This window comes from Triplophysa rosa, linkage group LG5, assembly GCF_024868665.1.
Source record: "Triplophysa rosa linkage group LG5, Trosa_1v2, whole genome shotgun sequence".
Lineage (NCBI taxonomy): Eukaryota > Metazoa > Chordata > Actinopteri > Cypriniformes > Nemacheilidae > Triplophysa > Triplophysa rosa.
Window position 1 is genome coordinate 25652180 of NC_079894.1, and position 22240 is coordinate 25674419.

General features: G+C 38.3%; 1 protein-coding gene across 2 annotated transcripts; it reads left to right on the forward strand.

Moving 5' to 3' along the window:
• The first annotated feature begins 709 nt into the window (after positions 1-709).
• On the forward strand, positions 710-22240 carry ranbp3b (RAN binding protein 3b). Of its 2 annotated transcripts, none has more exons than XM_057333996.1 (17): positions 710-759; positions 14456-14511; positions 15589-15625; positions 15708-15794; positions 15910-15981; positions 16615-16680; positions 17082-17195; positions 17344-17444; positions 17672-17791; positions 18057-18151; positions 18255-18324; positions 19061-19157; positions 19248-19372; positions 19574-19694; positions 19785-19927; positions 20013-20211; positions 20511-22240. In XM_057333996.1, exons 1-17 carry the CDS (start codon positions 738-740, stop codon positions 20552-20554), a joined length of 1569 nt encoding a protein of 522 aa, XP_057189979.1. In that variant the 5' UTR covers positions 710-737; the 3' UTR covers positions 20555-22240. The 2 variants fall into 2 exon arrangements, with proteins under 2 accessions (XP_057189979.1, XP_057189980.1); XM_057333997.1 differs by having other exon boundaries at positions 17094-17195.

Genomic DNA, 22240 nt, shown 5'->3' on the forward strand with positions numbered 1-22240 from the left:
CAAAATTCATGTTTTCTTATTATGTTATCATGTTTTTATTGTGATTTATTCTGTTAGTTAGCTGTAATTTTTAGATATTATGGCTTAAATCAAAACAAACCAACTGCAGTCTGATTGATTTTAATTGGAATGCACAATAAAAAAACATGATTTTTGAAAAGTTTTAAAAAAGGAGTTAACTCATTTTGGAACCAAACTCTTCATATTTTATAGGCCTACACAAGATTTTATATTGTAACAATGTATTGTGATTTAATTAAGTTAAATAGTTATTTTCCATCTTAGTATACTCATTACACTTGTATGAGTATACAAGTAATGTAATGTTATTAATTGTAATATAGTATAGTAATACCTGTATATCATAAAAGGCAACACGAGGAAAGGTTTGGATATATAGCACATTTCGTGCACATAATGTAATTCAAAGTACTTTATAGCAATGATATACAAAAATACTTAAAATATCAATGAAAAAGATATATTTTTTCCTAATAGGCAATGATTATTTTTATAACACCTTTCAATCTTTTCAAGCGTTAGAAGTGGTTTACAAAAGGGTCAAATTAGCAGAAAAGTGAAATAATTCACCATCACAATTAAAGCACGAAGTGCATATTTAAAACCACATTCACATATTATCAGTGAAAAATAAGTTTATACTGAAATGCATGTTACTCAGTGAAATAAAGCGTACTTGTGCCGCGGTGCACTGTGGGTGTGCGCGGAGAAGTAAAATGGCGGACTTGGCGAACGAAGGTAGGCAACCGTGTGAATTCGCGTAACGCGCAAAGTAAAATAAATAAACAGCCACCATGACCCGTCCGTGTCACATTTGTATCAGTTAATGTCCCACGTGTTAAATCGACACGTTCTGTGTTTATAAGTGGCTCTGAAGCGGAATTTGTGTGGATGTTCAGCGCGCATTAGCCAATGAGTGTGTTAGCTTAGCGGGCTAACCAGCGCTCTGACTGACTGGCTGACAGACTGTGTATGTTAGTGCTAACAGGCTAACCCCGGCCTCTCTCCGTGTCTCTCTTTTTTGATTTTAGGCGGGTGGAAACGCACGCACTCGCCCCGGCACTCTCGCGCGCGACATGCGTACACACTCCCTCAAAAACATGAATTCAATGCATGTCGACCTGTATAAGACTGTTTTTGTGCATATAACTGCGAGACCGAGTGATTAAAGTGTATTTAAGGTTTTAACATCGGCCTACTGATGTTTCTTTCAGATTGTAGTCAAAGCCAGTGTTCAGTTCCTGTATGTGTGATGAATATTTAGATCCTGTCAAACACAGCATACATTGATTTATTTTTAACGCAATGTTAGGAGTGATGTCACATGTTGGCCAGATCCATAAACAGCGACGTGTGTTATAATATATCGCATGACATCAATTTATTCATATATATTTCCCTTTTTTATCATTGTTTACACCATATATGAAAGAAATGATGCATTTGATGCGGACATTATTGTGGTTTGTGCGAACATTATTGTGCCATCTTTATACACTATTTGCATGGATTAAGCCAGTGTGTGTTATTTTATTGCTTTCGCGTGTTAATTTAGTGCATGGAATTATTTGTCAATGTTTGAATAGGCAGCAGAGATCAGTTTGTTAAATGTGGTTGTTTTATCAATGCACAGAAATGAAAGCAAATGTTTAGTGGGTGGGGTAGTGAGTGAGTGAGTTGCTCAACTCGTGTTTTTGGCTAACTTGATTTTTGTTTCGGTCTGATCTCACAGCTCGAGCTTTTATGCACGTTAATCTGAATAAAATAAAACCCGTCGATTCATGCACACATCAGACCTCTCGAGAGGCCGGCAGAGGGGGAGGTGCTGCCTCCTCCGTCCAGCCGCCAGTAGATGCTCCTCAAGCGGCTCGTGTCGCTACCGGGGCCCGCTGCTTGTGCTCATGAAGGCCCGCCCACCCATCTCCTGACCCGGGGTGAAATGCAACCCCATGCACACATGATTTGCCCCCCTGTAGGATTCTAATATCCTGCCATACAGCAACCTTGAGTGGTGAGGTCACCCATCATGAGGATCTGTGTGTGTGTGCGCGCCCTGACCTAATTTCAGTGATGTGCATGGATTTGTAATACTGAGTGGATGAGGCAGATGACTGGAGGAGAGGTGGGTGGGTATTTGCTTAGGAAGAGTAGTTGTTATTAGAAGTCGACCGATATTGGATTTTGCCGATAATGATAACTAAGGTGGTCAGTACCTACCGATAACGATTAATTACCGATAGTTTTTTTAATGGTTTATTTAAAAAAAAACAAAGTAAATTATCAATGAAGTGTATTACATCAATAAACACGTTGCTTGAACCACTAAACTGTATTGTACTTAATATAAATATAAAAATAAAACACATAAGTATTAACTACATTAATAAATATTAAACACCAGTGTATGATTTAAACAAAATTATAAGTAGGTAATTTCTAAAATATTAATAATTTTAAACATTCTTGGCACCAAACTAGCAGAATGAAGTATCTATTGTAATATTTTACAATATATACTGTGGTGTTCACATGCGTGTTTGTTTACATTAAAACGAATGTCATTAACATTAGCCGTTCGTGCTGTCTGTGTCATCTGTTTTCTATTTCGGAGGCGGATCTCGTGCGCGTGCGCACACGCACACACACGCACACACACGCACGCACGCACACACGCGCACACACACACACGCACACACACACATGCCTATCCATAGTTACAATAATAAAATTTTAACATTTTTGCCTGTATTTTTGTCACCATGTTATAACTTCTTAATCAAACGTTAATAGGCTAATATTGTAAGCGCGCTCTCAGTTCTGTCGGCAAAAGTACTGCTGTTCCCCATTAAATGCAGCATATAGTCAATAAATTAATTACTTTTTAACATCATGTTTACTGCAACTGGCTCTACCTTGTCATTGTGAAACTTTTAAACCCCCATCTGGCGTCTCCAAACCATAAACTATAGCTCCAAACCAAACAGGCTGTCAGTTGTATTTCCACCTCTAGAGGTCGCTGTTTTACTCTATACTCGGAACTCTCCACCTGCGTATCACAGTAGAGCTTTCCCTGCTGCAGCTGATTCAAATGCAACCAGGAAAAACTATCGGTGGGGATTATTGCTGATAGTTCAAATTATCGTTATCGGTGTCGATTAATAGGCAAAAACGATGACTCGGTCGACCTCTAGTTGTTATGGATACAGGTGTGCATGGGTCTATTGGCACATCTTCTTGTTTTGTAAAGGCATTTGTGAGATTTGTTTTTAACCGGTAGGGCTCCATGATATTGAAGAAAAAAGACATAATTTGCTAAATAATCCAATATGCAATTAAGTTTGTAAAATCTATTTATAAGATATATATTTAAAAGAGGAAAATTCTACAATCAAAATTACATGCATCACTCTGTATGACTAGTCTCTGCTTTCTGTCTCTCTCGATCTAAAACTTTACATGGCTATACATTACTTCAAGTATTAAAATCCTTCAGTTATTGCTAACCATTGGGAAAAGTGGGGAAAGCACATTTTCAACACATTTCACAACCCTACTGTATAGCTCCGTTTACAGCCCATATTATCACTGGTACATTGTCATTTTACATCTACACAATGCATCCATATGCAGGTTTCATTTCTGTATGTCTTATGAATGATTGTATTATTTTCCTTGCGGGTTTGTTGCTTCATTTAAAAATATCACAGACTGGTCAGCCTGATCACGTGTCTTTGTTTATTCATGAAACATTTACGTTTATTTTAAAACCTCTCGACTGTGCCAGTGGGGTCTAGTGTTTATGAGTTGGTCATGGCAAGTACTCAGTAAGTAACTTCAACAGAGAATTTTGCAAGTAGTTTAGAGCAGTGGTTCTCAAACTTTTTCGTTGTAAGGCCCCCTTTGTGAAGGGTGCATTGCTTTGCGGCCCCCCAAATAATTGTGAAGGGTGCATTGCTTTGTGCCCCCCACAAATAATACTTGATAATCTTAAACTTATAAACAATATGTGATGCGATCTGGGAAAACCCAACACATGGTGAAAATGTACATTTTTACATATTTTGATGAAAGCTGGGGTCAAGCCCTTTCCAGAGCTGTTTTTATTTCGCTCATACCTTATATGTAAAACAAGTTATAGCTATCTGAAGTCGGCTGAGCGCTATGATTTTCAGGAACGGAATTTGGAGAAAAACGGGTTTAAAATGGTGCTGGGCACACTTAAAGAATGAGAGCTGCTCTGTCAGGAGTGCTAAGAGCACTGCATCACTACACAAGGACACTAGCAAACATTATGGACAACTAGTAAGTAGTGAAGCAAGTTTTACATTGTTTATCATGGGCAAAGTGTCTGAACTTTTGATCATCTCTTCTATGTTTTGCTGTCAGCCATCTCACGATAACGTTGTATCAAAAAACGTTGCATGCCGTAGTTTACACAGGACTGGCGGGAAATGTGCATTGATACGCCTTCATTCTTCTTGTTATGTGCTTTACTTTGATAGGTGAAATGTCTTTGGAGTGTAATGAGAGGGAAAGTTATGAGTGATCTTTTGCAGCTCTGCCAGCATGTTCTTAAACATCAGCTAGCCACTATAAATCGCTATTTTTCATCAATAAACAAGTGAATTTTGCCATGATTTTTCAGAGATGATAGACAAGAGGTTATAGAATAATAATTGAATGAAAAACCAATTTTGAGTGCGACATCCAACGAGTTCTCCCAAGATCGCATCACATATTATCGATATCATGTTATCGCAATAGCAAAATTGTCTCAATATTAACGTGGTCACATGACTCTATGAAACGATAGATAGGGGTGGGTGAAAAAATCGATTCACATATGAATCGCGATTCAGTCCTCTAGCGATTTTTATCGATTCACAGATTTACAAAAATTGATTTTCTAGTTAAAATAACAATTGGTGATGTTGTCAGAACAAAAAAGGCGGAACTATTTTGCGAGAGCGGTGCGGCACCCGGACAGTCGAGTGACCGCACACCTTAAGCTCAGCAACAGCGATGGCGGGGCTAAAAGAAATACACCCCGTCCTATTTTTAGCGAGGGCTAGTTTTTGGAAATACTTAGGATTTGATCAACTCTATGGTAAGAGGAGCTTGACAAGACGTATGCAATATGCAGGCTTTGTAAAGCGAAGGTGAAGTAATTTGAGAACACTAAACTAGGGATGCACCGATACCATTTTTTAAAGACTGAGTACGAGTACCGATATTTTTTTCTGGTACTCGCCGATACCGATACCTGTATATATTTTATTGTTTATAGTGTTAAAGCAAAACGAAAGGGCTCGTCTTAATACGTTCTTATGGTGATTTTATTGTGTATTAAGGACATTTTCATCATTTTCACAACACAATGTAAAGATAACTTCACATAAACTTAACAAGAGCATTCGCCTGTCATTCATTCTTGTTGTGAACGGATTGGAAATGATTCAGCGCTGTCTCAAGTAGTGTTGTCACGATACTGGAATTTATAACTTCGATTCAATACCTAAAAATATATCGATATTTGATACCATTTTCGATACCACGGGGAATAAACTGCCATAGCAATAAGGCCCTAATAAGCAATAGCAATATAGGCCTTTTTAATTTTTATTTGAAGTTAAATTGAACAAGACTAGACAATGAGGTATATATTTTTACATTATTTATTAATTGTTAATCTAATGTTAATTTTACGAATACATTTACTATTTAAAATCAAAGTTGTATTTGTCAGTATTAATGGACCAGACCCTGTTGAAAAAACCAGCCTATGCTGGTTTGGTATGTTTTGATGCTGGTTTGTGCTGGTTTAAACTGTTCATGTGCTGGTTTAAGATGGTCATATGCTGATTTAAGATGGTTCTTAGCTGGTTTAAGATCAAACCAGCATCGATCAAAACATACCTTAGTACTTGTCAATAATGAGCTGCGCTGTGACGACGCGACGACAGTGAGAAACATCAGTCACCCAGCCGCACACGGCGCGCAGCTCAGGACTCTCCCCTTCTCACACACATAGGCCTACACTGGTGGGCTCGAGATCTACTCGTCTTTTCACATGACATATAACAACTAGAAAAAAATCCAAATTGGCAGGTCGCACATGCGCGAGTACTTGTAAAAAACGCTTGCGCTGTCTCAAAAACTGGTCGTAAATTGCGACCATTTAGTCGCAGTCTGAAGCCCTGGTTTTATTGTTTATAGAGTTTAAAGCAATACGAAAGGGCTTGTTACGTTATTGTGTTGATTTTAGTTCGTAATAATGACACTTTTCCGCATGTTCACAACACAACATAAAGATAACTTCAAATAAAACTTAACAAGAGAATTCGCCTGTCGTTCATTCTTGTTGTGAACGGATTTGAAATGATCCAGCGGTGTCTTATAACAGATACGTTCCCTGAACTTATCCGCGGTTAGTTTCTTTTTAAACCTCTCAAATATCACATTGTTCATCCTCAGGCTCATTAAAATCCTCACAACAAACAGTGCATACTAGTAACACGCTCATGTTTTGTGTGTCTACTTGTCAATAACAAGTGGGGCTGTCACAATTATTAAATAATCGTCTCATCGCGATTGTTTGACCTCATCGCGATGGTTTTAGATCATCGCAATTATTGCACATCTCTATAGAAGAAACTAGGGGGAGCTGTAGTGCATCTGCATATTGCATATTTTATTGTATATTAGGGCTGGGCGATATATCAATTTTTAAGATGTATCGATATATTTTTTCAATGCGATGCGGGATTAGACAATATCGTTAATATCGATATGGGGTGTGTTCAACTTGAAGCGGCTCTGTGGTGTCTGACATGCGCAGTACCCATGCGCAGAGTGAGCAGAGCACTCTCACTCTGCGCGCGAACTGGACAGACCCCGCAATTTACATGTTTTAAACAAGTGGTGTGCAGCTGTATGCAGGGTTTTTCCTGCATAGAGAAATTGTCATGTCAAATGTCGTGCCGCCTCAGGCTATCGCCAAAATTATGTTGTGAGTCTTCACAAGAAATGCTGCGTTTAACAGACTGTCATTTGTAACTGCAGTTGCGACATTACGCCACAGTGGAGGCGCTGTTTCTTTATCAGCACACTGAGGCGCTAAAAAGTCTGTGTTTCACGGCTGTTTGTTTTGCATCCAATTACGTTTAATTTCTTGAAATTTCTTAGATTAACATGACGTACATCATTGTAATGTCTTTAGCTGTGCAATTGGATCGTTGAATCAGCGTATACTGTACACAGCGAGTTCGCCAGTATGAACGCACATTGCGTTTAAAAAGACTCGCAAACGAATGACTCATTTGAACCGATTCATTTAAACTATTGAACTTTTCAGTCACTAGCGAATATAAGAGATCATTGAATCATTTAAAGTGAACCACAGAGAATGAAAGATGTGAATGAGCTTTGCTCATTTTGAAAGACTGGTTAATTCAGTTGGCTACTGTGGGCTGAAAAGTTAGTTGAAAATGATAAAAATTAGGGATGCACGATATTATCGGCACACCGATATTATCGGCAGATAATGGCTTATAAATTAATTATCGGCATCGGCCCGATAAAGAAAATAACGCCGATATGCCTCGCCGATAGGAAGCTGTAATTAAATCATGCTTGTAAAAGCAGCACATTCTTACATTAACTGAGTGCGCAAAGAAATCCATCTCTGCGCCCGTCAACCGCGCACTGCCTATTTATTGATTAACGTTTTTAACTAAAGCACAGAGTAAAAATAAAGTTGAATCCTGCCCATCGTCCATCGGGAGTAGACTTTGAACTTGAGCTCAAGCGTGCATAATAATGCAACACGCCGCCCTGTGACTTTCGTCTCTGCACACTGCTGTTTTGTAGTCTCCATTTCAAAGACACCTATGCTCTTGTTTCTTCTTTAATTAATATTCGCCAAATTAATTTTCCAAATGTTTTAAAATTATTTCGTTTATCATAATTTTAAAATGTGAAAATCAGGGCTCGACATTAACGCTTGTCCGGGACAAGTGAATGTTTTGTATGGGCAAGTGAGAGATAACTTTACTTGCCCCGACTGGACAAGTAACTTGAAAAAAAAACAACAACAGTGCGACATATACAGTATGTAGAATAATAAGAATATGTGCATTACAGAGCTGTGTGTTTGTGTGTAGTGCGTTTGTCGTGGTGGTGCTTGTTGTGTGTGACAATAATCAATGGCGCATCGCACTGAGTCCATGTAAACTACATGCGGACGCGGAGTCCTGTTATTTAAATGTCATCTGGCTGTTCTGCGTGTCTGAGTGAATTACGTGCACAGTTTAACATACAACACGAGTGATGGTCGAGTATTTGTCTGCGTCTCCACTGTATGAGGATGTGAACACATGAACTTCATCTCCAGTCAGAGTTGCTCTGAGAGTTTATTTTACAAGCGTTTTACCGTTTGAGTGAAGCTATCTGCAAACAAGTGTCTTCCCGAAGACCCGTCAAAATAAAAGTCCCGTTAAATTGAAAACACTCAAGACAAAAAATACTGTGGTGTACTATAGTATTTGCTTTTGAAAATTGTAGTGCCCTTGTAGTGAATTGATAAACACTGTATACTATAGTAAAGTTCAAAAACACTATAGTATCTAAGAATTTTACTGCAGTTTACTATATTATACTACAGTAATTTATGTGGACAAANATCTGGCTGTTCTGCGTGTCTGAGTGAATTACGTGCACAGTTTAACATACAACACGAGTGATGGTCGAGTATTTGTCTGCGTCTCCACTGTATGAGGATGTGAACACATGAACTTCATCTCCAGTCAGAGTTGCTCTGAGAGTTTATTTTACAAGCGTTTTACCGTTTGAGTGAAGCTATCTGCAAACAAGTGTCTTCCCGAAGACCCGTCAAAATAAAAGTCCCGTTAAATTGAAAACACTCAAGACAAAAAATACTGTGGTGTACTATAGTATTTGCTTTTGAAAATTGTAGTGCCCTTGTAGTGAATTGATAAACACTGTATACTATAGTAAAGTTCAAAAACACTATAGTATCTAAGAATTTTACTGCAGTTTACTATATTATACTACAGTAATTTATGTGGACAAATATACCACTATTGTATAGTTACAAAGGAAAAATACACAACTGAGAAATATTCAAACAAATTTAGGTAATCTAAAAATGATACGGCCCTAATTTATTCATCTGAATGTAACATTAATGTCTTTTGTCAGTTACCTGTCTATTCATGATGAACTGCACTTTTTTTTTTTTAATAATGACAACAGACGATTTATACTCCAACAGTTTGGCCTGTGCTACCAAACTTTAAACCTTTCTAGCACCAGTGCTATGTGCAAAAAACTTAACCTACAGCATTAACACTAATAATAATTGCTGCTTGCCTTTGTTATATAGCAGTCACGGAGAGTAGGCCTATAACCAAATTCAGGCGGCCAAAGCGGACACTAGTTAAAATGCTTAGAAGCAAACTTTACCAATCTGAAGTTATGGACACGGGCTCAGTGCTGACGCTTATTTTTTTCCCATGCAGCTTATAATTGCGACCAAAGCACCTCGGTTGAAAAAACGCTGTCCATCGCCTGGAGCTTTTAGCTGTGTAAAAACGCCCGGTGACTAGACTGCATATATTGTATCGGCATCGGCTTTGACTTGCTAGTAAACATTTATTCCGCTTTGTAGAAAATATCGATATACATATCGCATATCGCCTTTCATCAAAAAAATATATGAATTTTGGTCAATATCGCCCAGCCCTATTGTATATATTTAGGGCTGCAACGACACGTCGATGTCGTCGATTACGTGCGTGAAATGCGTCGACGCTTCATATTATTTACGTTTATCTGCTGTAATCGCAGTTTCTGTTCCCGGGCGTGTGTAAGTTAATCAGCAGAACAAGAGAAAGTATAATACACCCGACAAAAAGCGATCGCAGAGCCTCGGACGCAGTAAGTTAGTGAATGGATGGAGGAATTCCCCCAAACGTTACCCCCGGAATGCGATCATCACAGCATGGACGGACACGCAATCACAAACTGACGGAGAGGGGCACGTAGATGTAGACTTTCATAATAAATTACTTTTTTGTAATTTACTTTTTTGTAATGTAAAACTACGCTTTACATTAATGATTTACATTAACGCTATTGTACTAGTGTAAGTTAGTGTATGTGAACCTTTGCAGATTGTGACCCTGCTTAAATTACTCTTAAGCTTCAAAAAGGACTGACTATCATGAAACCACCAATGCACTTTTTATGTCATTCGATAGCTTTATGCGAGGAATAAACCAATATAGCATAATGAAGAAACTCTGACCTCCGCTGGTGCTGTCTGTTAATCTCCAGTCAGCATGCGTGTGTACGGTGACGGTCAGGACGCTACTCTTTCCTAGATGTTCCAATGTTTCATTATTCTTCATAATGACAAGATGATAGTCTATGGTTTTGTTTAAAATATATTTTGCTAGAGACTGTGAGTTAACGTTACTCGCTGAGTATAGAATTGCTTTAGAATTTTAAAGTTTTACTTAATATTGCATATAGGAATTTATAGTCTGTTATATTTAACCTGTGCTTCTCTCTCCTTTATCCTAAATGTGTGCTCTCACTGAGCGTGTGTGTGTGCGTACTTGTCTGTGTACGTACGTGTGTGTGTTGTGTGTGTGTGCGTGTGCATCCGTGTGTGTGTGTGTGTCTCTATGTGTGTGTGTGTCTCTATGTCTATGTGTGTTAGTACGTGTGCATATTGTGTGTGTGGAGTGTTTTGTATGTGGGTATGTCTGTCTTCTGTGTTTTCAACCTTTTCTTGTATCTGCAGGTACAACTTTAATTATTTTGCTTATAGTCAATATGTCTCATGTACAGCTGCTTTGTAACAATGAAAATTGTAAAAGCGCTATATAAATAAAGTTGAGTTGAGTTGAGTATAGCTTAGCTTATTAGAAGCACTGGAAGCCGTCTGAATATGTTGCGTCTTCATACGAAATAACTCTTTTTAAACCTCTGATTTAACTGTATACTGTCGGATTGATGCGTTAAATGTGTTATTGTTATTGAATGTGTTAAGCATGTAACATGTCATCTCTTCTCGTTGTGCTCTAACTATTATTTACTTTGGGGAGCAAAATGATCCCCGGGACTTCAGGAGGAGTAGGTGCTTTAAGCGCATCATTGTGTGTCCGGGATACGCATAACTGTAAATAACGAAGCGAATGCATTAAGCGCATCATTCTGAGTTCCGGGTGCGCGGGCTCGCTTTAACGCCACTCTGCATTAGAGTCTTTTATACGGTGATAGTTTTGTACAATAAACAGATACAAATAGTAGTATTTTACTTTTACTCAATTACACTATGAGACTGAAAATGGAGTCGGATATTACTTGGAGGAAAAAAATACAGAGCATATATCATGCTCTAGTATTTCATATACACATTTTTTAATGTTTTTACATTTAGTCATTTAGCAAACGCTTTTATCCAAAGCGACCTACAGATGAGGGAAACAATGGAAGCAATTGGAACAACATAAGGACAACAAAAAGCATAAGTGCAATAAAACATTTTTTTTTACCTTTAATACAGTACTTAAGTACATAAAAAATCAGTATTTTTTTTACTTTTAAAATTAAAACTACTTAATTAAAAGAAAATGGTGATTTTAATATAAACACAGATAAAAATGTTAAAACAACAATATTTATTTATAAAATGTAGTGGAGTAAAAAGTATGATTTGCTTTATAATGTAAGAAAATACTCAAATCTATTGTTTATTTGCAAAATTTGCCAAAGGATTAATAAAGTAATCCAAAAAATCTTTATTAGATTAATAAAAAATAATATCGTTAGATTAGTCGACTAATCGAAAAAAAAAATTGTTAGATTAGTCGACAATTAAAATAATCGTTAGTTGCAGCCATATATATATTGTAACTAAAGCATGGTAATACTTGTAAAATGTACCACCACAACACAATCACTAAAAAAAAAAAAAACATATACCATAAAATAACCTGCAGTACAATTTAATATTATTTCAGTGTGAAAACCAGTCTATCAAAATCTCATTAACATAAAAGTAAACTTTTATTGTAGTCTTGCAAGTTTGAAAAAAACAAACTAGAAGCTTTTCTATGACTGACAGCATTTTAATGGTGGCTTCAATTCACTCCTGATCAAGTTACTTAATTTACAAGTATTTGGCGGTTGTATTATTGACAGGTAAAAGCCTAAACCTTAAGTATGATGACCCAATTTTTTCCTATGTATTTCCAAGAAAAAGAACATAGTCTTTATATTCAGAACAATATGGTCGTTTCAAAGCTGAATAAAAAATGTATGAGAATTAGGGATATAACGATTCACACAGCTCGCGATGCGATTCACGATTCTGATCTCACGATGCGATTTATTCACGATTTACTCAAGATTTATTTTTACAAAATGAGTTGAAACAAATTAGAATTGAACAACTTGCATTGTTTCTTAAATGCTTCACGTTTCTTTGTATAATAAAATTATGTTTTATTTCAAATAACAAAACTAAACTGCAATTTTATAACAAATTAATAATAGAAAAAGTCTCTTTAATATAAACAAACTAATACTGTCTGTGCTTTTCTTGGATTTTTTTGCATTCAAGAAATATCAGCATGTCCACGTTTAGGTTTGCAGTGAACATGGCGGCCCCTGCTGTTCAAAAAATGTATTGCGATTCAGTTCACACCTCAAACGATTTGAATCGTCACACATTATAATCGATTTTCAACCGGCTCACGGTGAATCGTTACATCCCTAATGAGAATTAAAATTCAAAGCTCTAAAACAGGCAATTAATCGTCATAATCGCAATGATTTATTAGACCATTAATCGTCAGCCAAATTTCATAATCGTGACAGCCCTAATAACAAGCATTAAAAACCACAGTTTTCTGCGGAGATCTGCAGGCGCTTATTCCGTGAATAATTCCGTGACTATAAAATCGAGCATTGGTACGCTGAGTGTGGAAAAAATGAAGAGCAGAGCGCTTGCGCTTGCGCTGAGTGTGCAGGAAAAAGCCCAGCTGCTGGTGTAACCGGTCACTCGCAGAACTCGCGTCAGTCCAGCATGGGAGCGTATGCCGCTAGAGCACCTCTTGAGGTTGGGAAGTGCACCTACACAGGTCTCTCTCTCGCCTGGCATATTTCTTTGTATGTCTGGTGCTTCCGTTGGAAACACTTTAAAAACGAGTAAATTTGCATGGTCGCCAGTGGCGATCTCCGCAAAAATATCACTCGCAAATGAATATTTTTAGTCGCAAATATGACCGTTTTAGGCGCAGTCTGGAGCACTGTAACACTGAAATGAACAGTTATTTTTATAGGTAGACAGATATATTAGCATGTAGTTAAAATTTTTTAATTTCTTTAAAGGGGTCATATGAAACTGCTAAAACGAATATTATATATTTGTGTAGATGTAATGCAAAAACGCTGTGTTTTCCACATACGAATATTATATATTTTTTTAGATGTAATGCAAAAACGCTGTGCTTTCCCCCGCCTCTCTGAAACGCGCTGATTTTTTACAAAGCTCATTGCTCTGAAAAGCGAGGTGTGCTATGATTGACCAGTTAACCCGTGTGTAGTGACTGGTTCCAAAGCAATTGTACTGACAGGTACGCCCACCTTACTTACATATACATTTGGGCGGTCTTAGTCAAATCATACCATGAACTGATGTAGATTTGTGGGGGTGTGGTTACACGAGGCGTTTCAGGCAGGTCTGGGTGAGCATTCGCTTTTAGATAAATGCATCTTTTGTTCCCACACTTCAATATTTACAATTTTACGTGTCTAATATATGCATGGGAAACTTATAACACACCAAAGACACAGAAAAACACGTATTCGTGCCATATGACCCCTTTAATGAGCTAGGTCACTCAAAAATGAACGTTTTCATTATTTATTCACCATCATGTCAAACCGTTTTTTCCCTTCTACAGAACACAAAATAAGATATTTTGAAGAATGTTGATAATCAAACAACACCCCATTGACTTCCATTGTGTGAACACAAAACCACTGAGACTGTTCTCGAAATATCTTCATTTGTCTTCCACTGAAGAAAGAGTCATAATCACATACAGGTTTTCAATCATGTGAAATGGTAGAATGATTATTTTTGGGTGAACTATTCCCTAAAGCATCTCATTTACAGTAAATCGTCAAATGTGTTCACAGGTTGTCTTTGTCTTTACTGTGGTTAGTCTTGTTTCTGGACTAATTTCAGATTGTATTAGTTGCTCTTAAGAAAGTTTATTGTATTATTTGCTCTTAAGAAGTTTACCTGCTACTGTATGTCAGATATAGAAACAATGTACTTTGCAGCATATATAAAGATTGTGTTTTATAATCTTCTGTGCATTTCTCTCTCTAACAGAGAAGCCAGCCATAGCTCCTCCAGTGTTTGTGTTTCAGAAGGACAAAGCGCTAAAGGTTTGCCACTTTTCATCCGATAATATTTTAATTTTTTTGGAAACCTATGCTAAATCTTTTTCTGCTGTTCCATGTGTTTTACATCCACCATGAGCACCATCATTCCAGAAAGATGTAAAAATTCCAAACATAAGTATAAAACTATAACTCAGTCATCATCACTAGGGATGTGCACAAATTTTCGAATATTCGATCCGCGATAATTATTAGAAAATGAAGAATGCTATTCCAATATTCGTATTTTTCATAAGAATAAAAAACTGCGTTAACACAGGGTTATAATTGTTTAACGCTTCTTCACTTCATCTGTAGCCTAATGACTTTATAATATACAGAAAATATAAAAAATCATTTGTAAGCTAGTTTAAATATTTTAAGTTTGGTGCTCGGCTCACATCATCATATTAAAATGTTTTAAAAATGTGAGCCACACAATTCGTTAACATTACTTATATATAAATTGGTATAAAAATACCAACGTAATATTAAATGATTGGAAGATTAATTTATTTATTACTATAAAATGTATTTATTACTATAACTTGTTAGGAGCGGTTGTTCGTTCGTTGGAAATATATTAGGGTAACTAATGCTGATTTCAACAACTTGAAACATTAAAATGTACATTTCACTGCAACTAATGATAATAAGTTTGGCCTTAGCATAAGACTGGTACCTTTTTCCATACCTAAAGCCTGTTTTTTTGTATGAGCTCAAATATTCAAAGATGAAATGATTGAAAAATGCCCATCCCTAGTCATCACTTTGATTGGAGTTGACCTGATGCTAGTGGAACTGGATAGAATTCATGAACTATGGATTTTTCAGTAAATGTTCAGGCAGGCTATGAAGTAATCACCCAGCAGCATTGCCATGTAAATCCACCAACTCATCTGGTTTAGTTTGCTGGTAGTGAGATGACTTGCATACAAATCATCTTTAAAACATCTCCCAAAAGCACGTTAGGAAAATCTTACCCGATGTTTTTCTTCCTGAAATTGAGCTTTTTAAATGTTTTCTGTAGATGTTCTTTATGTAGCCTGCTCTGTGCGACTAAATGAAATGTGTTTTCTCCAGAGATCCGCGGATGGGTCGAGTGCGGAGGATGGAGATGGTGAGTTTGCAGAAGAGACAGTATTTGCTCAAGTTTGCTCATGTGGATTCTGATCAGTCTATCCTTCTGATTTACCTCTTAGATTCAGACCGTGATGATGGAGAGTACTGTCCCCCAGTGAAGAGAGAGAGGACCTCATCTCTGACCCAGTTCCCACCCTCACATTCAGGTGAACATGCTCCCAGTATTCCCAGTACACAACCCTTCAAGTGTTTGTCTGATTTCTGAGTTTGTTTTTCATTAAACTGATCTTCTCTCTGTTTTCTTTCTCACTGTGTTTGCAGTTCCCAAGAATAATATCTTTATGCCCTCAAGTTTATGTCAGTCTCCAACTGGTAATTCAGACTCGGAACCAGGTGAGAAATCAATATTAATCTCGGACCGTCCTGTTGGGTGGAAATTTTCTAGTTTCCTAGTCATGTCGCCCTGTGAACACAGACCAAACCTTTTTGTGCAACAGTGTAATAATTTAATCAATTTTTGTAACAAAGCAAATGGTTTAGAGGTCTGAAATGACCCTGAAGGTCCTACATGGAAGTGTTAAAATGAGCACAAAGTTAGGCCGAAAATGTTTTTAAGTAACTGTCTGGAATGCACTAAAACAAAACCGAGTGAGACTGAGATCTGACAGAAAGCGGTCAGAGCTATTTTCTCTCTTAGAAACAACCACAAAGTACACAGATGGTGAAAACCAGCGCTTGCAACATACCGCTCAGTATATCATGCAACTTTTTGTGAATATATAATAGCGACCTGTTTTTAGTGTTTCTCCAAAAAATTGATTTATTGTTATTTATTCAAGATAAACATTCTCCGTCCTGTGCATACAGAGAATTTACATATTGCGCATTTTTCTGTTCCCTAAGGGCTCTGATGCTATGTTGTGTCTGTGTATAAATGAACTTTGTTTTTGTTTATCTCAGAGATTTTATCTAAGGTCGTGTAAGAGATGTTTGCTTAACAGTTGTGCTTCTGTTTGTCTGTCTTAGAAGAGAAGCCCGTTGGGTTTAGGTTGAAGCCCCCGACTCTCATTCATGGCCAGGCCCCCAGCGCAGGTAAGATCAACTCATTCCTGCTCTTTACCTCAAACCAAAAAACCATCATGTTCTCAAGCTTTACGAAAAGGAATTTATTTCGTGTTCCTTTTTCAGAGACTTTTTTTCCAAATACCGTCATCTGCTGTAAAGTTCAAAAGAGATCCTCTTACTTTAAATACAAGCCCACAGCATTTGTGACGCAAACAACTTTTTACAAAATCATTTGTGATGCGAGCGACCTCTCGCAGGCTGAAACAAAGACGTAACATTACTTTGAAAACCTCACTATACCCAAACTTCCCCAAAAGACAGATAATTTTGCATCAGTGTTCGTCAAGAAGAATTACCTGGAGTGCACACAGAGACGTTGTTGTGTGTTTCTTCTGCTGCGTTTGGTTTCCGATTCAATCCGTTAGTAGGTTGTTTTCCAGGTGTTCCCAGTCAGAAGCCCAAAGAACAGCAACGCAGTGTTCTGAGACCAGCGGTTCTACAGGCACCTCCCTCCAAAACCCTCACAGAACCCGTCAAGAGCAGTACGTCATCACACACCACCGCACACTGCAGTCTGTTGTATCACTTCTCTTTCCTTCATTAATTCACATTTTGTGTTGAGCGTAATCTTTCTTCAGTTTGAAAGCGTCGTAATATCAGCTGAATTATATTGTGTGTTTGTGCTGACAGACTCCAGCTGTGGAACAAATGGAGTGGGAAAGTTTGGAGACGTGGCTTTAGAGAGTCGATCCGTTTTTCAGAACAACACAGAGAGCTCGGACAACTCAGCGGTGAGTGCTCTGCACGTCTACTCAGTATTTACTTGACTCACCTCCCGTTGTAAAGTCATTTCAGGAATTAAAATCATAACTAGATGTGACCTGGTATGTGATACCTCTCTAACTGTATGTTTTAAACACGGCGTGGTTTTGATTGTTAGTCGCTTCTCGCAGTGCTTTGTTTTAAAACAAGTTGTGTTGTTCCTGATATTTTGTGACTACAGTTGTGTTCATTGCAGAAGCGAGAGAAGGACGGAGAGGAAAATGGAGGTGGACCGAAGGAAGACGGCAGTCCGAAGAAGGACAGCGCAGTGGACTCATCGTTTGTTTTTGGCCAGAATATCAAAGAGCGAGCAAAGGTCAGGATGGGATTCTGTGTTTTCTGAATGAGGGATCAGATTGATCAATGTAGTTAAAGTATATGGATTGTTGCGTTCTGTAACATTTAATCTCTGGCAGACAAGGATAGATGATGATTGTTGTGTAATGACAAGTTAACTTGATTTAAATAGAAAAAGCATTAAAATATCACAAAATATTGTGAACGTTGGTGTATTTGCCCAGCACAGTTAAAAACATTTAAGCAAATGAAATGATCCTCTCGTGTTGTTTTCTCTTGAACAGTTGGAGGAAAACAAAGCGCTCAGCGACTCAAAGGAAACCACAGATTCTCAGTCTGGCAGCACAAATTATTTCTTACAGTACATGGGCACCTCTAGGTAACCGACTCGAATCTTTCTGAATCTTTCCTGTGTGTCGTCTCTCTCTCTGGCTGGAGTGTAATGTCCTGCTGTTCTGTAAATCTGTCTTTGTTTTCAACAGTAATGCCACCAACAGCTCAGATAAAGACTCAAAGTTTGTCTTTGGCCAGAACATGTCTGAGAGAGTGCTGGTGAGTGAAAAATCTGCAAACGCTCCAGATTATAGCAGTCTAATATGAAACGTATATGGGCAATTCCATGCAAATGTCAACCTTACCATGAAAAAAGTAACGTTTTTACCAAATGCATTTCAAAGATGAATTTCAGAATTTTCACATCCATAACGGCACGCAATCCTAGTGAATGGGTAAATGAAAATGCAATATTTTATCTTCTATGCGGAACCATCCCTTCTCTATTTGTTGGGTAGTACTAATTCTGATTAGTGCATTTTAATTCACAGAAGTCTTACAAAGTATCTCGTCTCTCAAAAAACATGCATTTTTTGTCAGATCTGTAAGGCATGATTATTTTCCTTTTTTAAAACCGAAAACTCCTGTATAGATATTTGTCTAATGTCTGGACACCATTAACAGTGGTTTAGGAAAATCTAAACAGATGGTTCAATATATTGGTAATAAATACATTCTCTGAGAGTTTAAATTTCAAATTTTGACTTGAAACATCCATAACGCTGGGATTGCTCACATGCGTACATGCAACGCAGATGTATGTCTGCACTTTGAATCTCAGTCACCTCTCAGATCATACACACACTCAAACCCAGATCCTTGCTGTATAACTTGAACAACATGATGGCGACTGATTTATGGCTTTATTTTTGGCTGAACCGTTCTTTTAAATCAAAAACACCAGTTTATACAGTAGATTGCTGTTGCTGACTAGTTTTTGGGTAATTCATATCAGAGCCCACCTAAAGGAGGCGAGACGTCCACAGAGAGCAGTAAAGACGCTTCAGTTCCAGTTTCAGAGCCGTCATCACAGGAGGCCACGCCCGAGAAGAGTATGTGCTCATTTACACTCGCTACCAACACCAATACAATGTTAGACGTGTGTTACATATCATGTTTTCTCTCTGATGTGTGACTGTCAGATCACAGTGTGACCGAGTCTCTTGAAGAGTCGGCAGCTGCTTACACCAAAGCCACTGCCAAGAAGTGCATTCTGGAGAAGGTGGAGGTGCGAACCGGAGAGGAATCAGAGAGCAATGTGTTACAGGTGAGAGACGTCATCTGTAACCAACAATTCGCAGATGCTCTTAGCCTTTAGTTTACAGTTTTGACCATGGACAGACTGTCTGGTCCATTTGGGAAGAAAATGACCATTTGACGTGACGTGATGAAATGAAATTTTAAAAATGAATTCAAGAAAATTGTTGGAAATGTATGTGAGAGATGTGAACGTGTCTGGTGTCCACAGATGCAGTGTAAGTTATTTGTGTTCGACAAACCTGTTCAGTCGTGGGTGGAGCGAGGCCGCGGTCTGCTCAGACTCAACGATATGGCGTCCACCGACGACGGCATGTTACAGTCTCGATTAGGTGAGAGCGCCGGCGATTCCGTCCCTTCTCTTCACAGGAACCTGATCATGCGTCATCTTCATCCACCAATCTGCTTCTTTCTTATTGCAGTGATGCGTACACAGGGCAGTCTGCGGTTGATTCTCAACACAAAGCTGTGGCCTCAGATGCAGGTGGACAAAGCAAGCGAGAAAAGCGTTCGGATCACTGCCATGGACACCGAGGACCAGGGTGTGAAAGTCTTCCTCATATCGGTAACACTTTCACACGCACGTTTTCGATTCCATGGGTTAAATCAGTTTGACATGAAACCTAAAGACCACTTCTGATGTTTTTCAGGCGAGCTCTAAAGATGCCGGTCAGCTGGCCGCAGCTCTGCATCACAGAATCTTGGCCCTGCGAAGCCGCGCGGAACAAGAGACCGAGAGCACGCCCGCCCCGGCCGAACCGGAGATACCACAGTCGAATGAGGATGACAGCGACGATGATGAGACCGCTAACAGTAACAGCACCGGTGCAGTGAACTCCAGCGTCAGCGGTACGATCACTGTCACTTTATCTGTGAATATAAAGCCTCTGGAGCGTAACGTGAAATGAACAGCTTTACATTTGTGCGTTTGTCAAACGCTTTAAGACAAAGAAATATACAGCGCATTCACTTCAAAGGTTTTTATCTGGAAATCAAACCCAAAATGAAATATACAATATTGATACTAAATCGAAATATTCAAAAACATGAAAGAAAATCACTAAAATTGTCAAATACAGTATTGACATCAAAGAAAAATAAATCCGTACCAGATCCACGGTTTACATTGACTCCATTTTTACTTTCAGGTAACTGTGAGAACAGTGAGACGACGACCGCCGAGAGCACATAGCACCCTGACCCTCCGCTCGACCGACAACTGCCCACCAGGGCTTTAGTGCGGGCGTCTTTGTGCACAGCCCAGACCGGCACTGCCCCCGCGGAGCGATGCTGTGGACCCCCAAGGGGCGGAGTCTCTCTTACTCAAACTTCTGTAGTTCATTTTTCCCCTTCTACATTTATTGTAAATCTGGAATTGATTTTTTTATCATTTTGTTTTGTTTTTAGTTCTTGTTTTTCCTTTTGGACTGCAAATAAACAAATTAAAGACGACAAAAAAGGAAAAAAAATACAGAGACTTCTCCATGAATGGCTTTGGACTTGGTTGCTCATCATATTGATGAGTTTGGGGGCGTTTCTCTTTTCGTTTAAACACGGCTGCAGTTTCTACCGTGGGACCGTTTTGTACTCATCCTCTCTCTCTCTTTTCGCTGGCTGTTGGCTTCAGATCACATCTTGACCTCACCACTCAAAGGCTCTTGCATCATCACGCTTACTGGCCAGTCAGCTTGCCGGTAGCACCACAGTCATCTGTTGTACCCCTGTGTTAGTGAAGTCGTAACATTCTTCCAATCCCCAGGTTGATTTCTGTCTCCATGCGTCTCCTGGATATCCCCACCGGTTTCTAGGACAAGCGGACGCACTTTACTAGTCTGCGAAGATGGTAGTTAGATTTCTCATCTGTGTTAACCAATAAAGGACTAAACCAGCACATGGACTCGTGCTGTAGTGAATCTGTTTCTAGAAGTCGCCCCTCGTATGCGAGAAAACTATCTTTACCCTATTGTCTCTTGATAACATCAGAATCATCCGTGTAGCTTCATTTAGGGGCAGATGTTTATTATTCCTTTTTAGTCGCTTTGATGAAAAGTTCACTTTTGAAAGCGCATCTCGATATTTGTTTTTTCCCATATTCCGAGGGTTTGTATTGTGTTGGCCTTTTTTTTAAATATTGATTTACTATATTAACTTTTTATCTATTTTCATGTTATTGGAGACCATATGTCAGAAATGGAGATTTTTCTTTGTGTGTTGGAAGTTTTGAGTGAATTTAGACAGCAAAAAGGACAAAAAAAAACTTGTACTCTTGAATGTTCTGTACATTTCTATGCGTATATTATCACTTACTAGCACACAGTGTCTCCAACCTCCTTTACAAAATAAATAGTAATATCAAAGTAAAAAAAAAGAAACATTTGAAATAAATTTTTGTCTTATGTCAACAGTGCGGGCCTGTAGTTCAGTTTCTCTCACGAGGGGGTTTAAATGCCTAAAATGTGTTTTGATTTTTTTTCTTGGCTATTAACAACATATCTTGCTAAAACGATCATGCTTTTTATATTTTGCATAAACTAGCATTTTGCGCTGTTACATTTTGACACGCAACACAATTTTCATCACTGTTACATCAGGTGTTTTGCATCCTAGTACATCCCAAACGTTCTTGCTAAATTTTAGAAAGCAACACGAGATATTTACAGATGATCACCTTACAGTTAATCTCATTGTGGTGTAGTTCTGTGAACGTTCACCAGATGGGGCACCAAACACACACGGGAGCTTAAACGAATCGAAGATAAACTGCATCGAATTAATGGATGAGCAATCTAAAAACACTTCCCTCTGAACAGCTGGTGTGATTTAACAACTGTTTGTCAGACAAATCAATAAATCTCTTTTGAAGCCGACATCTTTACGA

Excerpts from the sequence above, each read along its gene's own strand:
- ranbp3b (XM_057333996.1), top strand. The coding sequence starts at position 738 with ATGGCGGACTTGGCGAACGAAG. Across the intron at positions 19,373-19,573 it reads CAGAGAGCAATGTGTTACAG|ATGCAGTGTAAGTTATTTGT; the intron begins GTGAGAGACGTC and ends TGGTGTCCACAG. Across the intron at positions 19,928-20,012 it reads TGAAAGTCTTCCTCATATCG|GCGAGCTCTAAAGATGCCGG; the intron begins GTAACACTTTCA and ends GATGTTTTTCAG.